The sequence below is a fragment of the Thamnophis elegans genome, chromosome 4 (assembly GCF_009769535.1).
Source record: "Thamnophis elegans isolate rThaEle1 chromosome 4, rThaEle1.pri, whole genome shotgun sequence".
Classification (NCBI taxonomy): domain Eukaryota; kingdom Metazoa; phylum Chordata; class Lepidosauria; order Squamata; family Colubridae; genus Thamnophis; species Thamnophis elegans.
The window spans coordinates 4,250,667-4,278,390 of record NC_045544.1 but is presented as its reverse complement, the minus strand read 5'-3'; the positions used below and the strand labels follow the sequence as shown (position 1 = coordinate 4,278,390).

Below are 27,724 nucleotides of genomic sequence, written 5' to 3'. Positions count from 1 at the left end.
TTCCCAATATTGTTTTTTTAATAAAAATTTTAAAAAACAAACTTTTACAAATATTTACTTCCCACCCACCTCCCTCCCCCCCAATACAAGGTATACATCTTTAACAAAAACATTCTAAAATAAGCTTAAAAAGAAAAAAAAGTTAATAACATCTTTCACTTGAGCTTTAACTCCTCTTTTGTTAGGCTAACTCTAAACAATTTATATCATTCCTGGTTTCTTTAGTCATAAGCTATCTGGAATTTCTTAGTCCCGTATTTATTTTGAGTATAATCAATCCATCTTTTCCACTCCAGTTTATATCTCTCGTTTGAATGGCCCTTAAGATATGCAGATATTTTAGCCATCTCAGCTAGGTTCCCAATATTGTTTTTAAATAATAAAGAGGAATGACTTGAACCATGAAATACTTGATGACGTAGAGAAGTTGATTTTCTACTGCTGATTCCCAATATTCCCTTTCTAAAATCTCATTTAAAGCATTTAAAATAAGAATTACTCTGCAAAAGATAGAGGTTTGACATTATCATCAGGATAGAAATGACCTTTTATTGACAGAACATTGCAAGCACAGCTGAGTTCAGCTACATTTGGGCAAATGCTTTATCTCAATCTATAATTTGGAATTCATCTTAATCACAGAAACAACTGAAAAGAAACTACAAAAGCATTCTGTTCTAATCTACTAATTCGCAATCAACTCAGAAATGGTATTATTTCACCAATACGATCATATGGTTTTGGTTGTGGCTTTTATATCCCACTCTTTTTTCACCTTTCAATGTACGATATTACATGGAAGGGTTTCCATTCATTTTGTCACCCGTGAGGTAGACTGAAAAGTGTCCTAAATTAATTCATATCAGAATTAACTTACTGTCGCTTCTACATATGCTTTTGGTTGTGTATGAGACCCTTCCTAAAACAAAAGTTATTACAGGTGGAACATACTTTGGCTGCATAAATTTCATGTATCTTTATGACTGTATAGCAACACACATCTCAGAAAGTGTTTATTTTCTGCTAATTTAGGTACTTTGGGATTATATGGTAATTATTTTTACAATATTGATAGTCATTTATTTCAAATGATCAGATATGCTTCATTTTTTTCCCCTCCTCCAAATGTAGGTGTTAAATCAGACAACACGCCTGGAGCTTCAACTGCTGGCCCATTCTATCTCAACTAACAAACTAGAAATGCAGATTTCAGATCAAACCAATGAGATAGGTAAACTGCAAGAAAAAAACAGGTAACCGTTTTTTTAATTGACTCATGAATATAGAAATTAATTTATCGTTTTCCTACAGGAAGTGTATAGTTAATAATATTCTCTAACATTACTTTCGAAAAGAAAATGAAATAAAAACAAAACTGTATTTAGCTCAATGCATAAAAATAGGCAAAAACTAAAATAGATAATAATTTTGTGTGCGTGTGTTCACTGAATTTCCATCAACGCCAAAACATGAGGGATTTTTTATTACCAAGCCAACTATTTTGTGGAAAACAATTCACATGTCCCTAGGTTTGCTTAAACAATCTAACAGTAAGGATAAATGGATTTCAATTTATTTTACAATGTATTTTCAGTTACAGATAATCCTTGACTTACAACCGTTCATTTAGAGCCCAGGGTAACAATGACACTGAAAAAAGTGATTTGTTGTTTTTCATACTTATGACGGTTGCAGTATCCCCATGGTCACGTGATCAAAATTTGGGCACTGTGCCAGGGTCATGTGATCACCATTTGTAACCTTCCCAGCAGGCTTGTGACGAGCAAAGTCAATGGGGGAAGACAGATTCACTTAATGATTGCACAATTCACTTAACAACTGTGCCCCCCCCCAAAAAAGGATAATGGAGCAAAACTCACTTAACAAGTGCCTTGTTATTAACTGAAATTTGGGGCTCAGTTATGGTCGTAAGTCGAAGACTTCCTGTACTAGGAAACACCCCCCCCCCCAGTTCTGTGAAATTAGTAGAGTGATTTCATTGTTAGTTTGGAAAACAATAATAGTAAAACATTCTTGAGTGAGATACTTCCTTAACATGGTTGTGGCGCTTGCGTGTTCTGTGGAATTGAAGAACTATGTCGGACACGCATTCCTATTGGATAGATCTCTTCAAAGAAGCCAAATGAAGAATGTCACTCCCAAGATGGTAAGATGCAATTTAGCAATAGCAATAGGAGTTAGACTTATATACCGCTTCATAGGGCTTTCAGCACTCTCTAAGCGGTTTACAGAGTCAGCATATTGCCCCCAACAACAATCCGGGTCCTCATTTTACCCACCTCGGAAGGATGGAAGGCTGAGTCAACCTTGAGCCGGTGAGATTTGAACCGCCGAACTGCAGATAGCAGTCAGCTGAAGTGGCCTGCAGTACTGCACTCTACCCACTGCGCCACCTCGGCTCCTACAGAAACCTAAAAGAGATTGGCCATTGCCAGGTTTAACAGGACCCCCCCTCCAAGACTTTGAATTCCTGAACATCTGGTGAAAAATGGGCTACGGGACTGACTGTCGGCTGAGCAACTAGGGCCAGCAGCTGCAGGGCTACGGAAGAAAAGGTGCTTACCTATCGTAAATATATAAAGATTGAAAACAAAAAAACCCCTGATCTGTTGTTACAAATCAACAAGAAAAGGATGTCTGAAAAAAATATATGCACCAGTTCTGGAAAGAACAACATCCAGAGTCAGAAATAACAGGACAGAGGCTAGCAGATCAACGTCAATTTATAAAACAAAATATTCACAAAAGCAGAATTGGAAGAACTGCAAAGGTTTACCCGGGGCAAATAAAGCGAAGCCTTGCCAAAAGTAGCTCAGACTGTACAGGGGGAGTCAGCAGTAGAGGAAGCCAGCATATTGAATAGTTTTTATTTCCAAACTAGGCACCATTGCTTCTGCCTTCCCAGAAAGAACAAAGCTCTCTCTCTCACACACACACAAAAACATTGAAACAAGGACTAACCGAGCATCCGAAGAGCCCCAAAACAACAGAATAAAGTTGCCTACATCGAAGCTTGTTCCAAAGGAAGAGCTAGCACAAAACGCCAATACTGTAGTATCAAACATTGGTATTGGTATTGGTATTTTATTATTTGTATGCCGCCCTTCTCCGGGAGGACTCAGGCTTGAATACCATAATAGTTGGATATTATGAGAGCAATTGTGTAGGTAGTGTTCTAGGTAGATAGGGATAACCATTGGCACAGGACCTTTAGGGTAAGCATATTTTTGGCAACCAAGGCTATATTAGGCAGGGCAGTGAAGGCTTATATCATATAACTGGGCATGGCTCAGATTTTAGCATGATGCAGCTGTTGGATGGTGGTGGAAAGTTTTAAATTGCATTGGATTGTGTTCAATCTAGCACCTTAAAAATCAATCTGAATCATGCTGATTCAAAGTGTTCTGTAAATTGCAGAGGGAGGGAGGGGGAGAGATAGATAGATAGATCAGCATGGCATGTGGTCTCTCCTGTTGACTATTTTAGAGGCATCCATAATGCTAAAACAGAGGTCCCAGGTCATTGAAAATATTCTTAATAGGTATCAATATTGACCCAAGCTCAACTGTAGTTATCTGGAAGTGGCGTATACTGTACAGAGGTATGTACATATAACAGTTCTAAAGTTGCAGAACTTAAAGAGATCATTTTGGCCACTTCATTTCGCAGTACTATATTCAATAGACTTGTACAATCAGTACTCTAAAACAGTGGTTCTCAACCTTTCCTTCACCACGGACCTCCTTGAATTACCTTAAATCATAAAATTTCTTCAAGCCTTTGTGGATCCCCTGTGACAAAAGCCCCCACCCCTGTCCATGGACCATAGGTTGGAATCACTGTTCTAAAGCATTCTCATCTAAAAGAGTTTATGTGTCTCGGAGGAATACAAACCTCGGAATTTGAATGCAGAATTCAGTGTCCTGAAAACTTTACTATTCGTTTTCTAAAGTATCCAATGAAGCAGTCTTTAGAGACAGGAATTTTGCATCAATATATATTCCAACTTTTTTTCCATTTTTCTATTAAGATCAGCATAAATTATACAAAACAAGAACTATTGTAGATTTACTGCATATTAAATAAAATAATACATAATTGTCTTTATTTTACATATGTTATAAAGTTCGAACATAACATTTTATTTTTCTCCAGAATAAAACACATAAAGCACTTTGGATCACACTGTTGTGGTATCTCTCCTTTATTTGGTGGGAGGAGGGAAGAATCGACAATGAAAGAAATGATGAATTCAAATGATCCCAGTAACTAGGATCTGAGTTTATTTTGCCCCTGCTAATAAAGAGATGTTATATATGGGGGTGGGGGAAGCAGGATGTCATTTCTGTAAGTTTTGATCAGACTCTATATTTGATCACCATGGGCACTTTCACTAGCTCAGATTCATTTATTTATTGGATTTCACGTGCATAAAATATTGCAATAACCAAATTTGATTTTTCTTTTTGCTAGCCTTTTGGAAAAAAAGGTCCTTGAAATGGAAAGCAAACACGTATCCCAACTACAATCAATGAAAGAAGAGAAAGATAAGCTTCAGTCACTTGTTACTAGACAGAATTCCGTAATAGAAGAATTGGAGAAACAGTTAGTCAACGCTACTGCTAATAACTCATTCCTGCAAAAGCAGCAACATGATCTGAGGGAAACGGTGCAAAACCTGTTTGCTATGATTTCTACGCCACAATGTAAGTAAAAAAAAGGAAGACGGGGTGATTATTATCCTGATGATGTAGAGTACACAGATGCCATTCTTGGATTGCTAGACCAGTGGTTCCCAAACTTGGCAACTTTAAGACTTGTGGACTTCAACTCTCAGAATTCTCCAGCCAGCTCTGCTGGCTGGAGAATTCTGGAAGTTGAAGTCCACAAGTCTTAAAGTTGCCAAGTTTGGGAACCACTGTGCTAGACAATTGAAGACATTTCAATATCCAAACTAGGTAACATCATCCGTGGGTAATGAAACATATGCAAGAAAACAACTAAGCTCAGATAGGATCAAGCACCCCTCGTTTCAATTCTAAGCTGCAAATATTTTCCTTAATTGCTTTTGGTTAACATTTTCTGTTCCCTGCAATTTCCCTCAGCTTCAAAATCTTCCTTTCCCACAGTCACCCTCAGTTTCTTTCTTAATATAAAGCCTAATTATATCACATTTGTATTGATTTGGGAAAGTTTTATTCCCTACCTATTCCCTAGCCGCATGTTGGGAATAAAGGAAGGATTAAGAGTGGCCAAACCACCCTGAGTTTGGCACCAATGTTAAATCTTGGGAGTCCGCTTCTATGTGTGGGTGTTAAACCTCATACCATACTAATGTGGAAAAGAGTAAGTGGGTCACTCAGAAGGACAGAACAAGCTCTAACACTATGAGAATGTAACCACGGAGGGCTGAATTCTGCCAAATGCAATTATCTCTGTTCTCCAATATCAGAATTAATTGTTTGAAGAGTCAAAAATGATTCTTTCTAGCTTTGTGTGTTTCGCTATTTCAGCACCCTTTCGAAATAAAATATTTCCTCACCAAAAAGATATGCTATTTTTTTTTTGCCAAAATTACTTGACTAGGTAGTTAAGTCTAATAGATGCAGATATTGAATGAGGATCCAGAATTCAGCAGGAGGGAATTATCAGCAGATGTATGGCCTCTTGTAACATCTGATCCATTATAGAAATCTTAACAAATGAAAACCACAATAGTCAGCCGGAACTAAGCAAGTTCATCAGTGGCAGGGCATCCTCAAAATATAATAAAGATATAGTAAAAAAGAGAGAAAAGTGTGATCCAAGTTTGTCTGCTTTTTACATGGGATGAACATGTGACATGCATAATAAGCAGGTAGAGCGTTGTCTGCATTGCCATGGCTACCATCTTGATTTTTTAAAAATACCTTTCCTTAGTGGGCAAGGAATGGTGGGCAAATGATTTAGGGCAGGAGAGCAATGATATAGGGGAGCAGAATATAAGAAAACATTCTGAAGGAAGGTAGATCTGATTAAATGACAATCTGAACAAGAACTTTCCACCGGTTACCACATTGTTGAGGATCTGGCTGGTCTTTATAAGCATTCCACAATCAATTCATAAGATATTTGTTTTGTTTAAGGAAGTTGATTCTGTCCAATTAAGCTTACAGCTTTAAAATAGTTTGAGAACTTCTGAAACTGCTAATGTTTTTGCTGATGTTATCTCTTAAGTAGCGCACAAACAAGTAAACAAGCCATACTGGCTTTACTGCGATGTGGAAAAAATATCCTGAACATTTGCCAGTGTCAAGAGGGCTAAGTTCTAATGATCAGAGAAGTGTGGAAAAACAATTAAATGACTGGAAACAAACTTGTATTGAAAGGAAACTAGATTTATAGACCTTACTTAAACAGTAAACAGATTAAAAAGGCTGGAAAAATGGTAGAGATGGGGCAGGTGGAGAAAATAGTATATAGATCAGATCTCCATTGCAACTGAATTTAAGAGATTTTTTTTATAAAAGCTTTCTTAATATGTTTTTGCATTTTGCTTTTTAGCATCCAAGAATGCCTTGGTCCCGGCAAAAGAACAGATCAGTTTCAAAGACTGCTCAGAAGCATTCAAAATGGGGTTTACAGCAAGTGGTATTTACACCTTACTTATATCTAACACAGGAGAAGAAAAAAAGGTATTACACTCTCTCGGCTATATTAATCAGAATGGGAAACGCTTTCAGTATCAGAAACATTTTTGTACAAGTTAGAAGTTGTATAAGTTAAAACACTTAATTGCTCAGTTTTCAAGGTTAGAAAAAGGAGAATCTTACTTTCAGGTAAACAGAACATATTGAAAGTATTATCTTAAGTCCAGTTCTGATCAGAGATGCTATCTTTAGCATATAGTAGAATATGTCAACCTTATGCATTTCAAAGTATAACTGGGTTTTTATATTAGCACTATACTCATATATATATATATATATATTAAAAAAAAACTGTTTCAAAGTGAGGTCAATGTTAGGCCAACAATTAGGCAGGATGATTGATGGGACAATTTTTATTCCCAGACCTGCTACATGAAATAGAATGATTTCAGTGTTTAGACTGCCATCACCCGCTTTATTTGCAGGAGTTTAATGGATTATCCCAGCCTTAGGAGTGTAATCCATCAAACACTATTACCACTTAGCCTTCATTAATTTTGATGCAACTTGCCTGGAGTCCCACGTACTACTCCCGGAAACCTGAAGCTCTGCAGAAACAGTCCTAGGGGATTTCATTCTGCCCACCATAACGCCAGAATTACTGTCATTACCTTTTTAGGGAAAATATTGACAGCCTTTTTGTAAGACGGGGATTTACGGTGCTATTGATGTTGCTTTACATTTTATTTTGGGCAGAGAAACAAAATTGCCTTTTATTTGCCAGACTTCAAGCTGTTTATGTTTTGATCTTTTCCTGTTAATGCACACTCTGGCCTCTCGAGGGACTTATAAACACCGCAGCACAATGAACGTTGCTAATCTTGTTTTCTTCCCCCTGCAAGCTTTCATTAGGAAGTGCAATGCAAAGCTGACATGAGTGCTTTCTTGTTGAAGATATACTACTGTGATATTGTTAACATCATCTTGCTTTCCCTACTTCTTGCATTACAAAATAATGGCTAAATCCCTTGTCTTTTTTGTATGAAACTCACGAAGACGTATAAATGGTGCAACGTGAGTTTGTTCTTGAAATGGTTGGCCTGTATGCCTTTCACAAATACCTCAAGATGCAGAAACTGTTAGCTCTGTGGGGTGGAGGATTACTGTTGAAAGGTGTTCAAAATCCAATTGGACACCCACCCACCCACATTCTGTTATAATGGACCACATTTACAGTGCATTCATAAAGGATTCAGACCCCCTTCACTTTTGTAAATTTTATTATGCTACAGACTGATTCTAAAGTTGTTGAAACTCATTTTTTTCTCTCTCAGTCTACACTCAATACCCCGTGATAAAATGAAAACAGAATTTTAGAAATGTCTGTAAATTTATTAAAAAGGAAAAAAAAAATGAAATATCATATTGGCATAAATGTTCAGACCCTTCACCCAGTACTTTGTTGAAAAACCTTTCGACAGCAATTACAGCCTCGAGTCTTTTTGAGTATGATGACAGGCTTTGCACACCTGCAAAGTTTGGTATAGTTGTGAATGTTGTGTAAAAGGAGGAGACCCTCTTGCACTTTTCAACTGCTAATCAGGTCTTTTAATAATCAAACAATTCAACTCTAACCAAAAAGCCTTATTAAATGTAATTCCTTAAATATCTTGTTAGAATTAGCAATGTATTTCTCTTTTTTTGGTCACAAATTTTTATTAGTTTATCAAAATATAAAACACAAAAACAAAAAAAATGAAAATAGGAAAACAAAGGAGGAAAAAGGGAGGAGGAAAAAGTATAGAGAAAAAGAAAAAGCATTGACTTCTGACTCTTTGGCATAGCAGAATAAGTAATAACGTACAAACCACAAAGTTTTTTCTACTTTTACGTAATAATATATACTCGCTATTTCTCTATCAACAAAGTTATCAGCAAAACCCGAATCAAAGTTTCGTTTTTTTCACCTCGAACACAAAGCCCAGAAGCGAGAAATGGATTTCTAAAGATAGCATGCTTTATATGCCATTATATTACTAATGGAAAGCTTAATTCTACGGATTACGCCTGGTAGACATTCCCCCAAAGGAAGAACAACAAGAGGTTTCAAAAACAGAAATGTTTTTTCTATTATTTCAAAAACAGAAGTGTTTGGAGAATCAAAACTGGCAGCAAAATACAGGATCTGCTTGATGGAGAGCTAGACAGCATTCACATCACTTCAGGAACATGTTTTCATTATATGTGCTCATATAAACAGACATAACACTACAGGTCCTGACAAAGTTTCCTAGTACTGTTCAAACTGAACACAAAGGGAAAGCTGACTGCTTGTTTGCATGCAAGAACTGGTGGAGTTCATTGCCATACTTATACTGTCAGTTCTGTTTCTCTGCACAAGGCAGAACACTCAAGTATAACATGATTATGGAAATTGCATTTTTATATCACATGGGAAGTAAAAAAAATAATGAGTAAGCAAATTTTCCCTCCCATAAATAGGCATGGTTTTGTTAAATTTTTTTAACTTGGATAAAAATCAATTACGTGAGTAACAATTTCTATATCTATGTCTCCTGACAGACATATTGTGATATGGAGACGGCGGGAGGAGGCTGGACAATTATTCAGCAACGCTTAGATGGCAATGTAGATTTTGACCGAACGTGGGCAGAATATAAAACGGTAAGAAGCAATGTGATAAGCTTTTGATTATATATCTGAATATATATCTCCTTGGTGGTCTAAGTCAGTGTTTTTCAACCTTTTTTGTGCAAAGGCACACTTTTTTCATGAAAAAAATCACGAGGCACACCACCATTAGAAAATGTTAAAAATTTTTAACTCTGTGCCTATATTGACTATAGGCGGGTGTTTTTCCCACGGCACACCTTACACTATGTCACGGCACACTAGTGTGCCGCGGCACAGTGGTTGAAAAACACTGGTCTAAGTGACATAGTCTCACTCTGTTCAAGTTATAGTTTTAATTTTTTTCCCCAGCATTAACATCCAAGAACTTTTTTTTTTTTTACTAAAGAAGCCAGAAAGTTAAGCCTTTTGCTTGTTAGGCTATGCAGATAAATATTGCATTCAAATATTCTAGACTGGGTATCTCAAAATTCTATCATTTATCCAGGGATAGGGTTTCTTGAATGCGGTCACAATGCAGCCTTTTACAGTATCTTCATTCATTTGCAAATATGTGTATGTGTTTTAAAAATATGTAAATAAAGGACTACAGTACCAATGCACAACAGATAGTATTCCCCTTTCAGATTTGTAGAGGACCCATCCATGCTAAAAAATTCATACACTGATATTTTCAGTATTTATTTTCTCTCTTCCTCTGCTGTCTCAATTGAACTGCTTTTATTAAAAAAATTGAATAAAGGCCTAATTTCCCCTATTGCTTCTACCAACTTGGATAAACGTAGCTGAATTATATCTACCCATGCCCTGTGTTTTCCTTGTTACTGGACTTGAGTACTACCACCTGATTGTTAACAGCTACTAATAATCTTTTGTCAAGACGTATTGTCTCAAGCAATGCCATCTGATGACATAGCTTAAAACTTTGCAGTAACAAAATCGGAGGAATCCCAAGAATCACTTCAACCATCTCCTTCCTACTTACTATTTTATCTCACTAAAACTTGACTACTATTTTCTATCTATGGAGGAAAATACATGTGCTGTAAAATGAAACATAGACTAGAATAAAAAATAATTTTTTAAGGGAAAAAATGAAACATTTCATCTGTTGTACATAGATTGTCTATTAACACAATCATGTTTAATTTACAGTCATTTAAAAATATGTATAACCTTTTTTATATCAATTTTCTCGAGAGCGAAACAATTAATGGTTCCACTTGGTTCTCCCATCTCTAAATGTGTGTTTGAACAACTTCACTTTCCCAAATGGAGAAATTCAGAGGGTTTGACTCAATTCAGATGACTTATTAGTTTTTTGAAGTGCTGACATCAGAATGAAACAAAACAATATATTTAAATATCTAATTTGGATTACAGGGATTTGGGAACCCCTCTGGAGAATACTGGCTAGGAAATGAATTGGTTGCTCAGCTAACCAACCAGAAGCAGTATGTTCTGAGAATACAGTTGAAAGACTGGGAAGGAAATGAGGCATATTCTTTATATGAGCATTTTTCCTTAGCAGGTGAAGAACTAAAATACAGGTAAGTTAACACAAACAAGTGCAGAGTTGTTCTTCTATGGTATTACTTAGTAATTACATTAATTCCATTTGCATGCTATACTTGTGTTATGCATAGAAGTAGGAATGAGGGTGATCTGTTTTGTGGAAAATGTGTAAACATACCTATCCTGTATACCAGTCCTCTACTCAAGAGCTTGGCATGATTATTTGTTTTAAGAAAAGTTGAAGGAGACAGTTGTCATTTCACCTATCCTTGGTCATTGGTACAGAATTTTCCAAACAAAACCACCAGCAATCAATATTTTGAAAAGTCCTTTAAAAAACTTACCTTTGCATTTGCATCAACAAGGGATTTAGAGCAGTGTTTCCCAAAGTGTGGTACACGTACTCCCAGGGGTACGGGAAGAGTTTGGTGGGGGTACACGTTGCACCGGAGTTTGGTGGGGATCACGTGGGAATATCACAACAGGAGAAGATATCTTTAATGTTATGAATACATTTATGCAAGAGAACAAAACTGATTGGAATAGATGTGTTGGAATAAGCACAGATGGAGCAAAAAGTATGGTCGGAATTAATAAAGGACTCGTTGCAAGAACTCAAAATGTTGCTCCAAATGTCATATCCACACATTGTTGCATGCACAGAGAGGCTTTGGCAACACGTAAGATGCCCGCTGATCTACAGAAAGTTCTGGATGAAAGCGTGAAAATCATTAACTACATTTTTTTATATAGTTATGAGGGGTACTCAGCGTTTTTTATGAGGGGTACTCAGCGTTACGAAAATTATAGAAGGGGTACACATATGTCAAAAGTTTGGGAAACACTGATTTAGAGTATTATGATAATGTTAGTAAGTGTGCTACAAACTACACTTATCACAAAATAATTATATCAGCAATTCTTGTATATTTTCATATTAAATTAACTCTTCCAGGAAGAGACGACTGAAAACAGGAATATAGCTACCAGATATCACTAGATGAGCTTTATGACTAAGAAGCAAAATTAAAAATCAGTTTTACTGCAACCTAACTATTTCCTCGTCTGGAAATAGCTGGGTTGTATAACAGAGCTTATGTTCATGAAGGCAATCTTTGCAAAATAGCTTATTATTCCAAACCTTTATAACAGTGTTTCTCAACCTTGGCAACTTGAAGATGTCCGGACTTCAACTCCCAGAATTCCCCAGCCAGCATTCGCTGGCTGGGGAATTCTGGGGAGTTGAAGTCCGGACATCTTCAAGTTGCCAAAGTTGAGAAACACTGCTTTATAATATTAACAATAATTTCTACACATACACATGCAAATACACTTCCTTGTAAAATGTAACCAAATCTCCCTGCTCCTCATCCACCACCTTAACCTCTTCACTCTACTTGTACAGACTTCCCCATTTTCATATGTAAAGTCTTCCCCATTCTCCCATGTATTGTGAACCTTAGTGGTCCTAACTGGAAGTTGCTTTGTGGCAAAGTGGATGGCAAATGAATTTAATATAGAGCCGAGGTGGCGCAGTGGTTAGAGTGCAGTACTGCAGGCCACTTCAGCTGACTGCTATCTGCAGTTCGGCGGTTCAAATCTCACCGGCTCAAGGTTGACTCAGCCTTCCATCCTTCCGAGGTGGGTGAAATGAGGACCCAGACTGTTGGGGGCAATATGCTGACTCTGTAAACTGCTTAGAGAGGGCTGAAAGCCCTATGAAGCGGTATATAAGTCTAACTGCTATTGCTATTGCTAGTAATAAAAAATAAATAAATAACCAAAGAAATATAGGTCACTGATTTGATCCACTCTTCTCTGCTCTCACTTTTGTATGAATTCCAAAATGATAAAGGATTGATACGATATGTATAAGAGGAACAAAGTAAAATCAATTATAAAAGTCTTTATCAGTAATTTCTTATGTATAGATTTCAAAGTGTTTTCCTGTACAGTATATATATCATTTTTTAAATACAGACTTCCATAAACAACTGATTTAAGATTTATTACCTCTAGTTATTATTGTTGCTATTTTAAAGCTAGTTCAACAAATATATTAATCTTTTTTTTTTCACAATAACATATGCTGTTGACAAAAAGTCCCTGGCATACTCTCCAAAAGGCAAACCGTAGATTGTTAACCAGAGAAGGGAACAGGATACTTCTTGGAAAATATTTCCTCTCTACAGAAAAGCCAGTGCAGCCACTTTAAGCTTGCTAATAATTTGTTTCCCATTTCGCTTGTCTACAGAATCAACCTTAAAGGGCTTACGGGTACAGCCGGCAAAATAAGCAGCATCAGTCAACCAGGAAATGGGTTTAGCACAAAGGATGTAGACAACGACAAATGCATCTGCAAATGTTCACAAATGTTAACAGGAGGTAAGAGCGGCATTTTCTCTTCTCTTCCTATTCTCACACTTTTCTATTTCTGTTGGCACTTTGTTTATCCATAAAGTAAAAAGCAGATACATTTGGCCGCGCCAGCTGTTATAATAAAATGGAAAGATCAGAATGACTTGTGTAAGTAAACTAAGGCAAATCTATCAGGATACTATATTAGCAAGTTGCAGTGTTGGGCATGGTTAGTACTTGGATGGGAAACTACCAGCACTAGATTGGGAAGCTGAAAGACTTCCCAGATGCAGTGGCAAAAATCTTCTGTACTAGGCAAAGAAAACTACACAGACATGGCTGTGAAGATATCAGGAGTCGCGCTCCACCAGAAGGAGACTTTTTGTTTAGACCAGCTCAAAACATTATAATTGAAAAAGTCATTTTTCAATATCTACTCTGGAGCAGTAGAGAAAATCTGAAAGGATAAAGGAAGAGGCAAGCATAGTCTCATCAGTGCTGTTTTCACTCTCTTGCACCAACGCAAGACTAAATCACAGCACGATACCACGAGAATGTCATCTAAGATACAGAGAAATGACTCAGGAAATTGGTGAGAATTTAATGAGATCTCAGAATTAGCACACTGGTCCTGGCTCCCTGCGTTACCTTCCACATGACTGTCTTTAACGAGATCCATGAAACCCCACAAAGGTTTCACATCAACATCAGCAACTGAATGAAATGCAATGAAAAATTAAACTGATTTGCTTGGAAAAAGTGAGGGCAACAATATAATCTGGGAAAAGTACAGATGTTTTATGATCCTCTCTACTCATATTTACTCCACAGTATTTCTATTAAAGAGTTAGAGCCTAATGTATTTAACTGATGGGTGTTTCCCCCAAAATAAGACAGGGTCTTATTTTCTTTTGGCCCCTGAAATAAGCGCTTGGCCTTATTTTAGGGGAGGTCTTATTATTTTTGAGGTGCAGGAGACAGCGAGCATGGTCACCTCATGGCTGCTGCTGTGTTGCAATATTTTTGGAGAGGGCTTATTTTAGGGGGAGGACTTATTTGAGCGCATGTGCTGAAAAACCCGATTGGGCCTATTATCCAGGGAGGTCTTATTTTCAGGGAAACAGAGTAGTACTTCTAAGATTCATACCAGCATTTCTCCGAATAATTGTTCAGTTAAATCTTTTGGAACAGGTTCTGCTGGAATTGAGGGAAGCCCCCTTATTTTAGTTTACAAGGATACTGAAGAGCTATCTATGCATTCAAATTTTTAGTTTGGGTGTTTTGTTTTTTTCTTTTAACAAATTACACACATGATTTTTAATGTTTGTATATTCGTGCTGTGAGTGTACAGAATAATTTGGAAGTGGGTAGCATATGAATTGTTCAAAACTAAAATAAAGAAGAAATAGGCGGCTGTATTTTCCATAGCAATATGGGTGATTGGGGATGGTGGGCTAAACAGGCATTTGATCTAATCAAGAAGATTGCATTTTATATTTTTTTACAAGGAACTAAGCCAAGGGTTCACAGTCGTAACAACTTTAAGATGCATGGACTTCCCATGCTGGCTGGTGAAATTTGGGAGTTGAAGTCCACACATCTTAAGATTGCCAAGATTGGGAACCTCTGAACTAAGCTATATTTATAAAACTGGAGAGGGTGCTATTACGGATAGCAATAATAAACAGACTATAATTCTAATATGACAGAGCATTTTTTTTTCTTTTGATAATTGTTAATGCAGATTTTTTTGTATTATGTTAGTACTGTAACATGAAAATCAACGGACCAGTTTGGTATAGTCATTAAAATACTGGACTAGAAACTGGGAGAATCAATGAGTTCTAGTACTGCCTTAGGCACAAAGCCAGCTGAGTGATTTTCGACCAGTCTTTTTTTCTTCTTTTCTTTGCCTTTTGGATTATTTTTTTACATTTTATTATACTGTAAGCATCTTAAAAAAATAAAATGAATATATATCTTCATAAAAGAAAGAAACTACCGCTAGTGATAATTTATTTATCTTGATGACTTTCATAGAATTCTTTCTGAGATTTAGACAACAGATGGTATCACTGCAGATGTAATTTGGACTCATACAAACCATATACTGTATTTTTTGGAGTATAAGACGCACCTTTTTTCCTCAAAAGAGGAAAATTTCTAAAAAGAGGCTGAAAATCTGGGTGGGTCTTATACATCGAATACAGCATTTTTTGCCTCCCGAAGCCAGCTCCTTCACCAAAATGGCTGTGCATAGCCTTATGAAGGCTTTCAGAGAGGTCCTGGGGGCTGGGGAGGGCAGAAATAAGCAGTTTTTTGCCCCCTCAGCCCCCAGCAGCACTTTATAAGCCTTCATCAGGCTATGCATGAAATTTTTTTGACAAAAAACCAAGCCATTTTTTGCAAAAAATGGACCATTTTTTGCTCGTTTTTGCCCCCCTCCCAGGAGCACTCTGCAAGCCCCCCCACGGCTATTCATGCCTTTTATCTGAAAAAAATATTGGGTCTGTTTTCATGAAAAACCACCATTTTTTGGAGGTTTGCAGAGTGCAAAAATCCCCCCCCCCCCGATGGGAATTACATTGATCAAGTGCTGTGCCAGCAGAAACGAAGTCTTAAGGTTTGTCAGCATTTTCTCCAGCACATGGATAAATACACCTGGAAACATCTACCTACCTGCCTACCTATTCTCTCTCCCTACCTATCTATGGCATTTCTTGCTTTCTATTTCTTTCTATATATCCCTCTCCCTCCCTCCCCATACTCTCTCCCTCCCTACTGTATTTCTCTCTATATATATTCCTCTACCTACCTACTCTCTCTCCCTACCTATCTACTGTATTTCTCTCTCTCACTATTTCTCTCTCTCTATCCCTCTACCTACCTACCTACACATTCTCTCTCCCTACCTACTGTATTTCTCTATCTATATATATATATCCCTCTATCTACCTACTCTCTCTCCCTACCTATCTATGGTATTTCTCGCTTTCTATTTCTCTCTCTCTATCCCTCTCCCTCCCTCCCCACACTCTCTCCTTCCCTCCCTACTGTATTTCTCTCTATATATATCCCTCTTCCTACCTATCTACTCTTTCACTCCCTACCTATCTACTGTATTTCTCTCTCACTCTCTCTATCCCTCTACCTACCTACACACTCTCTCTCCCTGCCTACTGTATTTCTCTGTCTGTCTGTCTATCTATCTATCTCTATTTTTCTCTCTCTCTCTATTCCTTTATCTACCTACCTACTCTATCTACCTACTGTATTTCTCTTTCTTTCTCTCCCTCTACCTACCTACCTACTTTTTTTAAAAAAATTGCCTCTTCAAAACCTTGGTGCGTCTTATACTCCAATGCGTCTTATACTCCAAAAATACAGTATATTATTTTTCATAATATTTTTATTAAAGTTTACAAAGAAAAAAAAACAATACAAACTAAGAAAAATATAAAAAGCAAAAAAATAAAAATAAAAAGTGTGTACAAAAAAAAAAACAAAAATAAAGAAAAAAATCATACAAAAACAATTTTCCTTTTCATCAAAGCAAGTACAATCAATTTCTGTGAGTTATTGCTTTCCCTGATAATTCTACACAATATCTTTTTCCCCATATCTCATCTCTTATCTCAAAATACATTATAAAGCCTTGTTAGTCAACCCAAATCAGTAAAAGTCCATTAAGAGTTACCAGGAATACAACACATATATTTTAATCTTAACCAAATAAAGTAGTTTTATGTTCCTTTATTTTATAAGTTAGCAATGAACTAAAAAGTCTCTTCTTCCCATATCTTACCTTATATATAAAGAAATCTTTAAAGCTTTATCATTCAGTTATAGTAAAGAAAAGTCCACCAACAACTATCAGAAGCAACGTATGTTTTTAACCTTAATCAAATAAATCAATTTTGTATTCATTCCATCTCCTTTAAAGACTCTTGATATTTAGTCCCTTTAGTGTCCTAAAAGTCAACTTTGTACCATTTTGCCTGATAGAAACTCCTCTATAGGTTTAATATATCTCTTTTGTAAATCCAAAATAAGAAAGTTTTCCATGCCATTCTGATTAATAATGCTCTGTCCCCTTTCATTATTAACATATCATTTGTATAATTTCATTTGTAAATCCAGTGTAACATTTTTTGTGTCATTCTTGCAGTCTGTCATTTTAAAATCCACTTTCAGAACATTTGAATTAGTTCTAGTTTGTTTTATCCAGTAAAATCTGTTCCTCTTCTATATTATTTCTGAATCCATTTTTATAACGGCACACAATTTTAAGAGTAATTTGTGATTGCACTGTTCCCAAATATCCTTGAATTCTTTTAAGATCAGATATTTTTTGCTTCATTCTATATTAATGTGTCCCTTTTCCTTTAATTATAGTTTTAGTTCTTTCTGGCTCCCTCTGGTGTCCAACCTTCAAAATCCCTCTTACCATTTGTTTTTATTAATTTATTATTTATTAGATTTTTATCCTACCTTCATTACTTTATAAGTAATTTAAGGCAGTGAATATACAGAACATAGCACTCCTCCCTTCTTCTCTTTTCCTCATAACAATAACGCTGTGAAATGAGCTGGGCTGAGAGAGAGTGACTGGCCCAAAGTTACCCGGGTGGGTAACTTTTCAAGACTAAAGTGGGACAAGAACTCAATCTCTCAGTTTCTAGCCTGGTAGACCAATCTGTCTCTAAGCAACAATTTCTAATGGGAGACTTTCTTACAGTTAGTTTCAAAATATTTCCCCTTCATTCATTTAGAACTTTTTGAAATCAATGTTTTTAATCACCCTTTTGCTGTTTATTCAAAAATAAGATTTTTTTTAAAAATCCACGCATGAAACTCTTGTCATCAAGTTTAGGAGAAAACTCACCTGGTGTAATGAAACTTGCCTTTCTGAGGATTCTTCGTATCAAAACAATGCATTAACAAGCAATTCTGAAAAATGATTAGGAAAGATATGCAAACCCATTGTCCTTTTGAAGGCCCTGAACTGTGCTTTGGACAGATATGACTTTCTTTCAGCTCCCAAAGCTCTAAAACTGATCAAAGATTTGCTGTCTTACAATTTCCTCATGAAGAGCCATTGTATGGATCACGTGTAGGCAATCCTGGTCCTCTCCTTGCTCCAGAGGGGAATTTCAAATAGCAATCCATTCACTGGCTCTTCGCTGTACTGCAGTTATTGGTTTCAGTCCCGCAGAGAGTTTTTAGTGTGCCATGGCTTCCCTGGAAGTCCCCGGGAAATATTATAGACATATTATGATTTAAAGCAGGGTTGTCAAACTCAAGCCCCATCTGGCTCACGGAGTGCTTAGATCTGGCTCACGGGGCCTCCGCCAGCAAAAATGGGAGCTCATGAGGGCCACATGAAGGTCCTCCTAAGCTCTGTTTTCGCTGGCAGAGGGTTGCAGGAGGCTGTTGAAGCCGAAAATGGAGCTCGGGAGCCCGCTTTCTCTGGCAAACCACCACAGGCGTCCCTGACATAAATGACATCAAACTGGCCATGCTCACCCTGGCCATCCCACTCCCCCCCCCCCGAGGTCACACACAACCCTGATGCAGCCCTCAATGAAATTGCGTTTTACGCCCGTTTTAAAGAATGTTCAATTTTGGAGGCCTAGATACATTCACTCTGCTTAATTAGCCGAGTGCTTACAGTCAATCACCATACAATGTAGCTCATTTGAGGCATAAGAGATAAGCAAGGATCAAGGTGGCTTCTATAATACCAAACACTGGTTTTACGTTGCCTCTTTCACAAGGCTTTTCATGTTTAGCCCTTTAAAATGGTTACTGTCGGAAGGGTGCTCTGAATTAGCAATTGGAAGGTGAAGATGAGATGGCAATGTGGGAAAGATGTCAATTATGTGTGAATATTCTAATTAATTGTTTTAGAAATGAAATTGTATGTCTAGTTTACAAAATATAAATATGTGGATCTGTTCCTCTTTCCTATTTCCTTTTATTTTTATACCACAGGATGGTGGTTTGACGCATGCGGGCCCTCCAATCTAAATGGTCTATACTACCCACTGCGACAGAACACAAACAAATTTAAAGGGATTAAATGGTACTACTGGAAAGGAGCAGGCTATTCTCTAAAGGCCACAACTATGATGATCCGCCCAACAGATTTCTAAAAAAAATCTACACTTTGATGTTGGAAAATTATGTTGACATAATTTTAATATACTCTGACAATATGGATAAACTACGAGCAATTTTTCTGCCTGAACAACTTGCATATGCATCCTATAGGAATCAATGCTTCTACTCCTGATTTCAGCATTTTTTGAATTTCATCACAGTTCAGTCATGTAAGAAGAAATAAAGCAATAAAGATTTTAAAGTAAGAACATTAGAAGGATTCTGCAGGACCTCAAGAACTTTGTTTCCATGAACATTTATGAAGTGGGTGCATAACTGGAACTGTGAAATATATTGTATCTAGATTATCTAAAATTTCTTCAGTCTTAAACATTACTTTATATCTTACAATTGAATTATCAATTGCTATTTTAAAAAGAGCACTGCTTTGTAAACTATATTGTATCTTATTATTCATGCTGTTCCTTGTAATTATGTAAATATTTTGTAATTAATATCTATATCCAGATTATTGCCTTTAGTAGTCAGATATTCAAGGATATTTGGTAGCACATAGTATATTTAATAAGAGTGTATAAAAATATTTCTATATTTTACATGTCTTTTCTTTAAAATCCAATACTGAGTATATAACAGACCACTATTTTTATACCTGGCATATCAGATATTTTGTATAGGTATTCTAAAGCTTGAAATACCTTTGCAATTTATAGAACTCTACATGTGAACTCAGTATAATGTATAAGAATATTGGACTGTTGTTTTTTCTTCTTGTTCTCTGTTAAAATAATACTTCTTAATTATAATTTCTGAGTATTTTGGACAGTTTAAAAGATCTGCTTCTATTTACTCTAATTTAAAGGGAAACCGATAATTAAAAGTTTGAATATCTCTTGAGGAACATTGATTTGGGATTAGTTGATATACATTCCCTGTGAACTTTCTCCATTGCTTATATGACAATCAAATCATTTTCATATTCTATGATAAATTAAAAAGCAAAATGTTACTTACAGGAGCTGCAGGGAAATCCACTGACAATTCAAATGGCTCTTCAGAAATCCAATAGCCATATTCCAGAGACCACAAAACCTAGGTCAGTGATGAAACCACTGAGAATTAATAGCTCTATTTGAATTGTGTAAAGTAGCCAGTAGTAGGAAGATCATTAACAGTGGAATAGTTAGCATATTCAAGCTCTGTTTCATACAGCCCACATAACTATGATTTAGCTGTACACTGTGTACAGCATATTTTGCTTTAAACCTCATCAGAGGTTTAGCCCATAAGAGAAAAGGATTCTAAGTTTGTGGACAAAGCTCGGCCTTAAAACAGATGTTTAAGGACATAATCAACAGTGTAGGGAATTTGAATATATTTGTATGCTTGGTTCAGTCAACAGACCTTAATCACACTTAATCACAAAGCTTTTTGGAAGCAAATTTGCTGCATAAAGAAACAGGAAGTGCAGCCCCAATGTTCAATGTTGTTTGAACCATCTGAAGTTGTCAATTTTCTTCTTTATTAAAATTTCCTGCAGTAGCAAATCTATTCGTCTCAGAACAGAATTCAATCAATAAAACAGCAGCTTTTAGAATATATAGGATCAGATCATGAACTTGGCCCCAGAGGGTTGTGAAACAGAACATCAAGTTGATTTGACAGTTTTGACTAGATGAACAGGAAATATTTGAGGGAGCTGAAAATCTTAACTTGCTAGTTGGTAAATCAACCTGCATTAAACTACTGTTCCCGTGCCATCAGAGAAATTGATTAAAACCACATGTATCCAACGGCAAGACTATCAATACAAATGTTTTTTCTTATATAGCCCACTCTATCTGCCCCAAAGTATTCCTCATGAGTGAATTAGAGGACTTTCCAAGTCTTTAATCATAATGGATACATCTAGGGAGGAGATCTGATGGAAACCAGAAATTTCTCAGTGCATAGGTTGAAGTGCCGCCCACTTTTCTCACAATTTCTTTAGACAGTTGCCAACATTTATAACTGCTTGGCCTAAGATTAATTTGTTCTGGAAATTGCTAATTTGCTACAAAATAGTTCCTTCACAGAACAGTTGAAATACACGATATATATCTCAATAGTCTCTCGGGGATAGGGCGGCATACAAATTGAATAAATCCAATCCAATCAAGAACAGTATTTCTTGTATGAATCTCTTTTAATAAGTTCCAGATTCTCCACTCCCAAATACATTCCTCAGTGCTAAACTGTACATATGCAAAGTAAGAGAAACAATTAATGCTGTTCATCATTTGATCAGTGGTCAACAGCTGGTTCAAAACAGTGATTTAATGTGCCCAGTCCCGGAAGGAACATTACAAAGAAACTATAACAAAAGATCAAAAGAAATGCAGTTTAAAACCAGTCAATGACTTTTTCCACAGGAACAAAATGACATCCTCTGTGGTTATCTACTTAAATGTGCCATTTCCTCTACTAGCCCCTCTTTCAAAAAATATAGTTTAAAGGGTGAGTGTCCTCTTTCATATTTTTCACCTGTAAAAATATTTAATACTCTTATTATCAGAAGCAAAATATTGTCAAACACTTGCTGCATCTCCTTATATTTCCCATCAATTCATACTAGAATGAATGGCCCAGAAGCATTAAATATTGGATAAGAAACTGAAATATTCTGCATATAATCTTGGTGTGGTTTTATATATATATGTATTGTGTCACAACCCCTGGTATGCCCAAATATGGGAGGAAGCCTACTGCTTCCTTTCTCTGTCTATCGGCTCATCACAAGAGACCATCCAGTCTGAAAGCCATTATTTTTACTGTTGCCTTTGTTACATTTGTGTTGCATTTGTGCTGATAAATACAGGGAGACTAGTATAGATCTATTTCAAGCTATTTAGCTCTTATCAGCTAGCCATACCCTTACTGGGATTCAAACCTGGGCTGTATTACATATTGGCCTAGTGGCTAATACAGCTGCCTAATATGTAATACAGCCCAGGTTCGAATCCCAGTAAGGGTATGGCTAGCTGATGAGAGCTAAATAGCTTGAAATAGATCTATACTAGTCTCCCTTTATTTATTTATCAGCACAAATGTAACACACAGACACACACACAGTTATATACATATTCCTTAACTGCAGTATATCAGATGACAAAGTGTTTATAACATCTTAATAGAATTCTAAGAGGTAACTTGAAAAACCTCTCTTAAATTCTTTCCTCCATCATATTTTGGGATCAGCTGCCAGGAAAAAACAAGGCAATATGCTTTTCCTCTCAACTTGGCTCTAATAGAAAATATATAACTTATTGGAATAGATACATTTTCCCCCTGGGTTTTATCACAAAATCTCTGGGACCTCTCTCCATTCCACTTGAAATTAAGTTTCTCCCTTACATCCCTAATATCTTATAGCATGACTTCTCCAATACTACACATTTTTATTTCAAAAGTTGTCAGCTCTATATCTTGTGATTGGATCATGTCCCTTTAGAACAGTGTTTCTCAACCTTGGAGACTTGACGTCCTGTGGACTTCAACTCCCAGAATTCCCCAGCCAGCACAGCTGGCTGGGGAATTCTGGGAGTTGAAGTCCACAGGACGTCAAGTCTCCAAGGTTGAGAAACACTGCTTCAGAAATTCCAAGTCAGTATGGATATTAGTAATAAGAAACTTGTTAGTGAGAAAAATACTCAGCTTACAGGTAATACAAATAAAATAGGCAAGGCAGAATTGAATAGGTTAAACACCACACTATATAGTCCACCTCTTAAAAAAAATAAAAGATCAGCTACAGAAAAGTTGCAATTTAAAAATTATGCAACATACAATAACGGACAGTGTGACCAGTTGTATTTACAATCCTGGTTCAGGAGAATCTGAATGCAGATAATTTCTTTGAATATGATTACGGAAAATACGATCCATCTGTGAGACAAATCCCTTGGCGTTAAAGGCCTTCCTGTTTCTGCAGCTGCACTTGATTCCTCCCCAGTCTGGGAAAGATATTACAACCTTCTGCTTCTATTACTTTGAAAATCAATGTGTATACTTTGGATACAAGTCTATCATTAATTTGAGTGCCTGTGTTACTGTCTTGTTTCAGTAGATATTTTGTAGAAATGGCAGGAAGGCTAAATCTCATAAATAAATACATTTTCTTTACAGGCAGAAGAGGGATTTTCAATGATCATACACCAAGTTGAAAATATAAACAAAGAAGGCATCCAGTTGTACATTTTAGTAGCCAGTTTTGGAGCCTCAATTTTATTTGTAAATTAATAATCCAAGGAACATATATAATCCAGGAAAATGTAAGCCAGCCTTTATTTTTTGTCAAAGAGGTTTTCTTATTTCCTCATATTTCTTGTACCTCCAGTATACTTTGGCCTGAGAGGGGGAGAACAGAAGAGCTTGAAGGATCTGTTTAGGAAAAATATATCTGGATTTTAGCCTTTTAACTGCAAAATTATTCTAGTGCAGAGGGTTCTCTCTAACCTTGTTTATGAATTACCAACATTCAGAATATTTTTATGAAAACTGCTCTGGGCAACCTGCAGTCCCAAGTTTAGAGCTGGCACCAGGAAATTTTTCCTATATTTGGAGCCTCTTCTCTCCATGACTGATGACAATTATAGGATAGTTTTCCAATCTTGCGAATCCATGGATATGAATTTGAATGCCTCAGTCCCATCTACAAGTATTCATGTGGTCAAATTCACTTTGCAAGCTTTCCACCATCCACAGCAATGGTGGCTTCCGGATTCCGTTACAACTTCTGAATGTGCATGGCGGAGCGTCACACAGGCGCTGTATGCGCCGTGCATGTGAGCGCCGAAGAGTTTAAAGACAGGTAAGGAACGCAGGTGGGCCCTCCGGAGCACCATACCCAGTGCTCCGGGTAGGCTCTAGTACGCCCGTACTGGGGTGTACCGTCTGCAACCCACCACTGATCCACAGAATGTGAAACGTGACCAAAATATTTCACACTCCTGGTTTATAGGAAATATTCTATTTTTTTAAAAGGTGGTAAATGTGCATTTATATGCTTATTTTTCTGTAAAAATTAATACTTAATGAACTTATGCAATCTTGATTAACAGGAACATGTTAATATTTCACACTGTGTACCACATATATTCATTTACCATTAATGTCACCAGATAATGAAAAAAGAATTACTGTATTACTTACCCAATCATAACAGACAATCCAGCAGCCTCGAGCAATTCCCATAAGTATATTTAAAGTCCGTCGGGGGCTCCCTGCAATTACATGACTTGTATTTTTGCATACTTCATTAGAAGTCAGAAAACCACCCAGCTTCTTCAGCACCTGCAGGGTTATTTTCTGCATCCTTTAAGAAGAAACAGAGACCAGACCTTAATAACTTGTTACACTTCTACAGAAATGATTAATTTGATAGTTACAATATAAACATTATTATAAGAGGTACCTACAAAAGATTAAAATGCCCAAAAGGTATGTTTATTTTGGGTCTACTTCATGGAAAGTAGACTGACCTCAGCAATGAACTATTTCTAGCTGTAAAATGGAGTTTGGGACAGCCCTATTTGATGTTGAGATATTTCTAATGAGGTTGGAACAGATGTTTCAGGAGTCAGAATGCTCCTATCGTTGAATGTTTTGCACATATTTACTTAATCAGGGGTACAATAAAACTTCATGGTAATTTATCACCTTCAAGCTAAACTTATATCTCTTTGAAAATGAATCAAATCTGAATCTAGCAGCCTACCTATTATCAAATAAGAATTAGATGACACTCATCTTCTGAAAGCTATACTGTTTTCCGATAAAGATTCTGGATCAAATTCAAAGTCCTAGTTTTAAATCAGATGGCTTGGCTTCCATGTGTCTCCAAGTAGAAGCATCCTATCCATTATAAGTAGTACGCAGCTCTCATCTATTCTCCCCAGGAAAGAATGTTTAAGGTGCTCATTTTCATGATGCATATTAAGGGGTGGTGGTCTCGAGATTAATGTTTCTCTCTGGAGGAAATAACACTCTCCTGTTGGCGTCCATTTTGCTCCCATGGGAAAACCATAAAAATGGTAAAAATGGTATTGAGAGAACATGTGGGATTTGATGGTGACTACTGAGACAGGATAGCAGAATGGTAGATGCTGTTATTAATTTGATATTTGAATTGTGTGTGTATGTATGTATGTATGTATGTATGTGTATGTGTGTATGTGTGTATGTGTGTATGTGTGTATGTATGCATGTATTGTGTCACAACCCCTGGTATGCCCAAATATGGGAGGAAGCATACTGCTTCCTTTCTCTATCGGCTCATCACAAGAGACCATCACGACAGAAAGCCATTATTTTTAATGTTGCCTTTGTTACATTTGTGTTCGATTCCCAGTAAGGGTATGGCTAGCTGATGATAGCTAAATAGCTTGAAATAGATCTATACTAGTCTCCCTTTATTTATTTATCAGCAAAAATGCAACACACACACACACACACACGAATTTCATTTACATAAATAAGCTGTCTTATTCCATACGGCAATTTGAAGCAGAGTTAATAAGGAACAGCACCCAGTGAATGCAGTTCTGAGTAAGCATGCATTATTTCATCATACAGCAGATTGTAAAAAACTTGTTCTGTTTCCTACATATAGTATCTCTATGCTAACAATATTTTACTCATTCCTCTTACATAAAAATGATTTCAGGTAATTAAAATTATTAATATGATGTGTTTTAAGACACTTAGAAAATGTATACTAAATATCCAAAGCAGGGGTGGGTTGCTGCCAGCATCACTGCCGGTTTGGGGCGGGTGTAATTTTGCGTTCGCGCACTCTGCGCACATGCAGTCAACCATAAATAGGTCTGTGCATGCGCAAAATGTTAAAAAGGAAAAAAAATGTTCTGTGTATGCGCAGAACTGAAAAACAAGATGGGAACACGGGGAACCAGTTCAGGGGCATGGCAGTCTTTGGTTGCTGCCGGTTCCAGTGATCCATGCTGTCAAACCACTACCCATTTGGCTGAACCGGTAAGAACCCACCACTGATCCAAAGCTAATTTGAATCCTAGGGATTGAAGTCTGTCTATGTCTATATTTTTCTGATAGTAGCATACAAATATAAGCTATTAATGGAAGTGTTGTTTCCCAAATGTTGCCAAAGGCCTGTATTAGAGGCCACATTGGCTCAGATTTTAGGAAGTTGAAATCCAAACATTGGGGGATACTAGACGAAGAAGGCAGTTTTATGGATGACAAAGATATGAAAATATATGTACATAGAAACATAATCACAATACCTGGTACTTACTCAGGGCTCATGCTTGTCATGACTAATGTTCTCAAAGGCTAAAGATTTAAAGAAAGAAGGAAAAATAAATCAACATATTTGTTTGTCCAATTCTGATGAAATCTAAATCCTGCAAAGATTAAAGCTTTTTCATAGATCTCAACATTTAGAAAGCAAACTGTAGCTTCTTGTCGTAAACACACTTGCATGAAGGAATCCTTTGTACACATGAAGGGTATCTTCATTTATGGAATTCCTGAGTAGTCCTCAATTCTCTGCTGCAAAGTTAGAGAGGGTACCACTGTATATCTCTCATTGCTAAACATAAAAAACACTTCTATGATCCTTGAACATATTTTCTTCAACATTTAGTAGGGAAGAAAGAATGTTGTAAAAAGAGTGTATTATAAAGATGGCAGGGTCACCTGAACAAAAGACTATTGCTGGAAAATAGCTTTGATGGTCTAGTACTTTTAATCTATAGCTATCTAAGATAATTCAACATGAGATTGCCATGCTTTAACTGCAAATATTTGTGTCCACGATTTACAGAAAAGATTCACCCATTCTAATTGAATATTCTAAATGCATCAAATAGAATTGGCTTTCTGAAATTTGTAAAATCTTTCCCCATATGTGAAGCTCATTTTATTTTATTATTGTAAAATGATGCGCTATATCTTCCGTAACTAGACTGCTGAAAAGCTATACAGAATTCAGTACATGCAAATTATAGACATGGCATTTCTTCAATAATAACAGTAGTTCTTCCAACTACTCAAAGAATACAATGTTCTACCTAAACACACTGCTTAGATTTCAACCATGTGGAAAGGTCTGTATGGTAAATAAACAGATCATTTGATTGACCTTGAGAAGAATCCACATACTACGGTAGAAGACGAAATGTCTTGTGACAGATGCTTCTTAAAAATTTGATGCTACTCATTGGAGAGTTTAATGAATTTTTGTTTCCATGAATTAGACAGGAGAGTGAGTGGATGGGTGAAAAGACAATCTTTAGTTTAGGTGAAAACCCTCCTGCTATTAAGGTGGCTGACGATGGCTCTGAACACTCCAATACTTGACTTACAGAAAAATAAAATGATTATAAAGTATAGGATCCATTTCATGGCTG

The 27,724-nt window shown here is 36.5% G+C and overlaps 2 protein-coding genes across 2 annotated transcripts in view; one reads left to right on the top strand and one right to left on the bottom strand.

Annotated features, from left to right (window-relative positions):
- ANGPT2 (angiopoietin 2) overlaps window positions 1-20,297 on the top strand; it is a 49,733-nt gene extending 29,436 nt beyond the window's left edge. Inside the window, exons 3-9 of the mRNA XM_032216570.1 lie at window positions 1,132-1,253; window positions 4,495-4,727; window positions 6,565-6,695; window positions 9,234-9,335; window positions 10,686-10,852; window positions 13,072-13,202; window positions 19,170-20,297. Coding sequence (XP_032072461.1) covers window positions 1,132-1,253; window positions 4,495-4,727; window positions 6,565-6,695; window positions 9,234-9,335; window positions 10,686-10,852; window positions 13,072-13,202; window positions 19,170-19,330 — 1,047 coding nt within the window. The 3' untranslated portion in view covers window positions 19,331-20,297. The remainder of the gene's footprint in view (window positions 1-1,131; window positions 1,254-4,494; window positions 4,728-6,564; window positions 6,696-9,233; window positions 9,336-10,685; window positions 10,853-13,071; window positions 13,203-19,169) is intronic.
- Window positions 1-27,724, bottom strand: part of MCPH1 (microcephalin 1) — a 120,615-nt gene that overhangs the window by 70,575 nt on the left and 22,316 nt on the right. The window contains exons 10-12 of the mRNA XM_032216569.1: window positions 26,608-26,645; window positions 24,489-24,651; window positions 20,313-20,390 (exon numbers count right to left, since the gene is read on the bottom strand). Of these exons, the coding sequence (XP_032072460.1) occupies window positions 20,313-20,390; window positions 24,489-24,651; window positions 26,608-26,645 (279 nt within the window). The remainder of the gene's footprint in view (window positions 1-20,312; window positions 20,391-24,488; window positions 24,652-26,607; window positions 26,646-27,724) is intronic.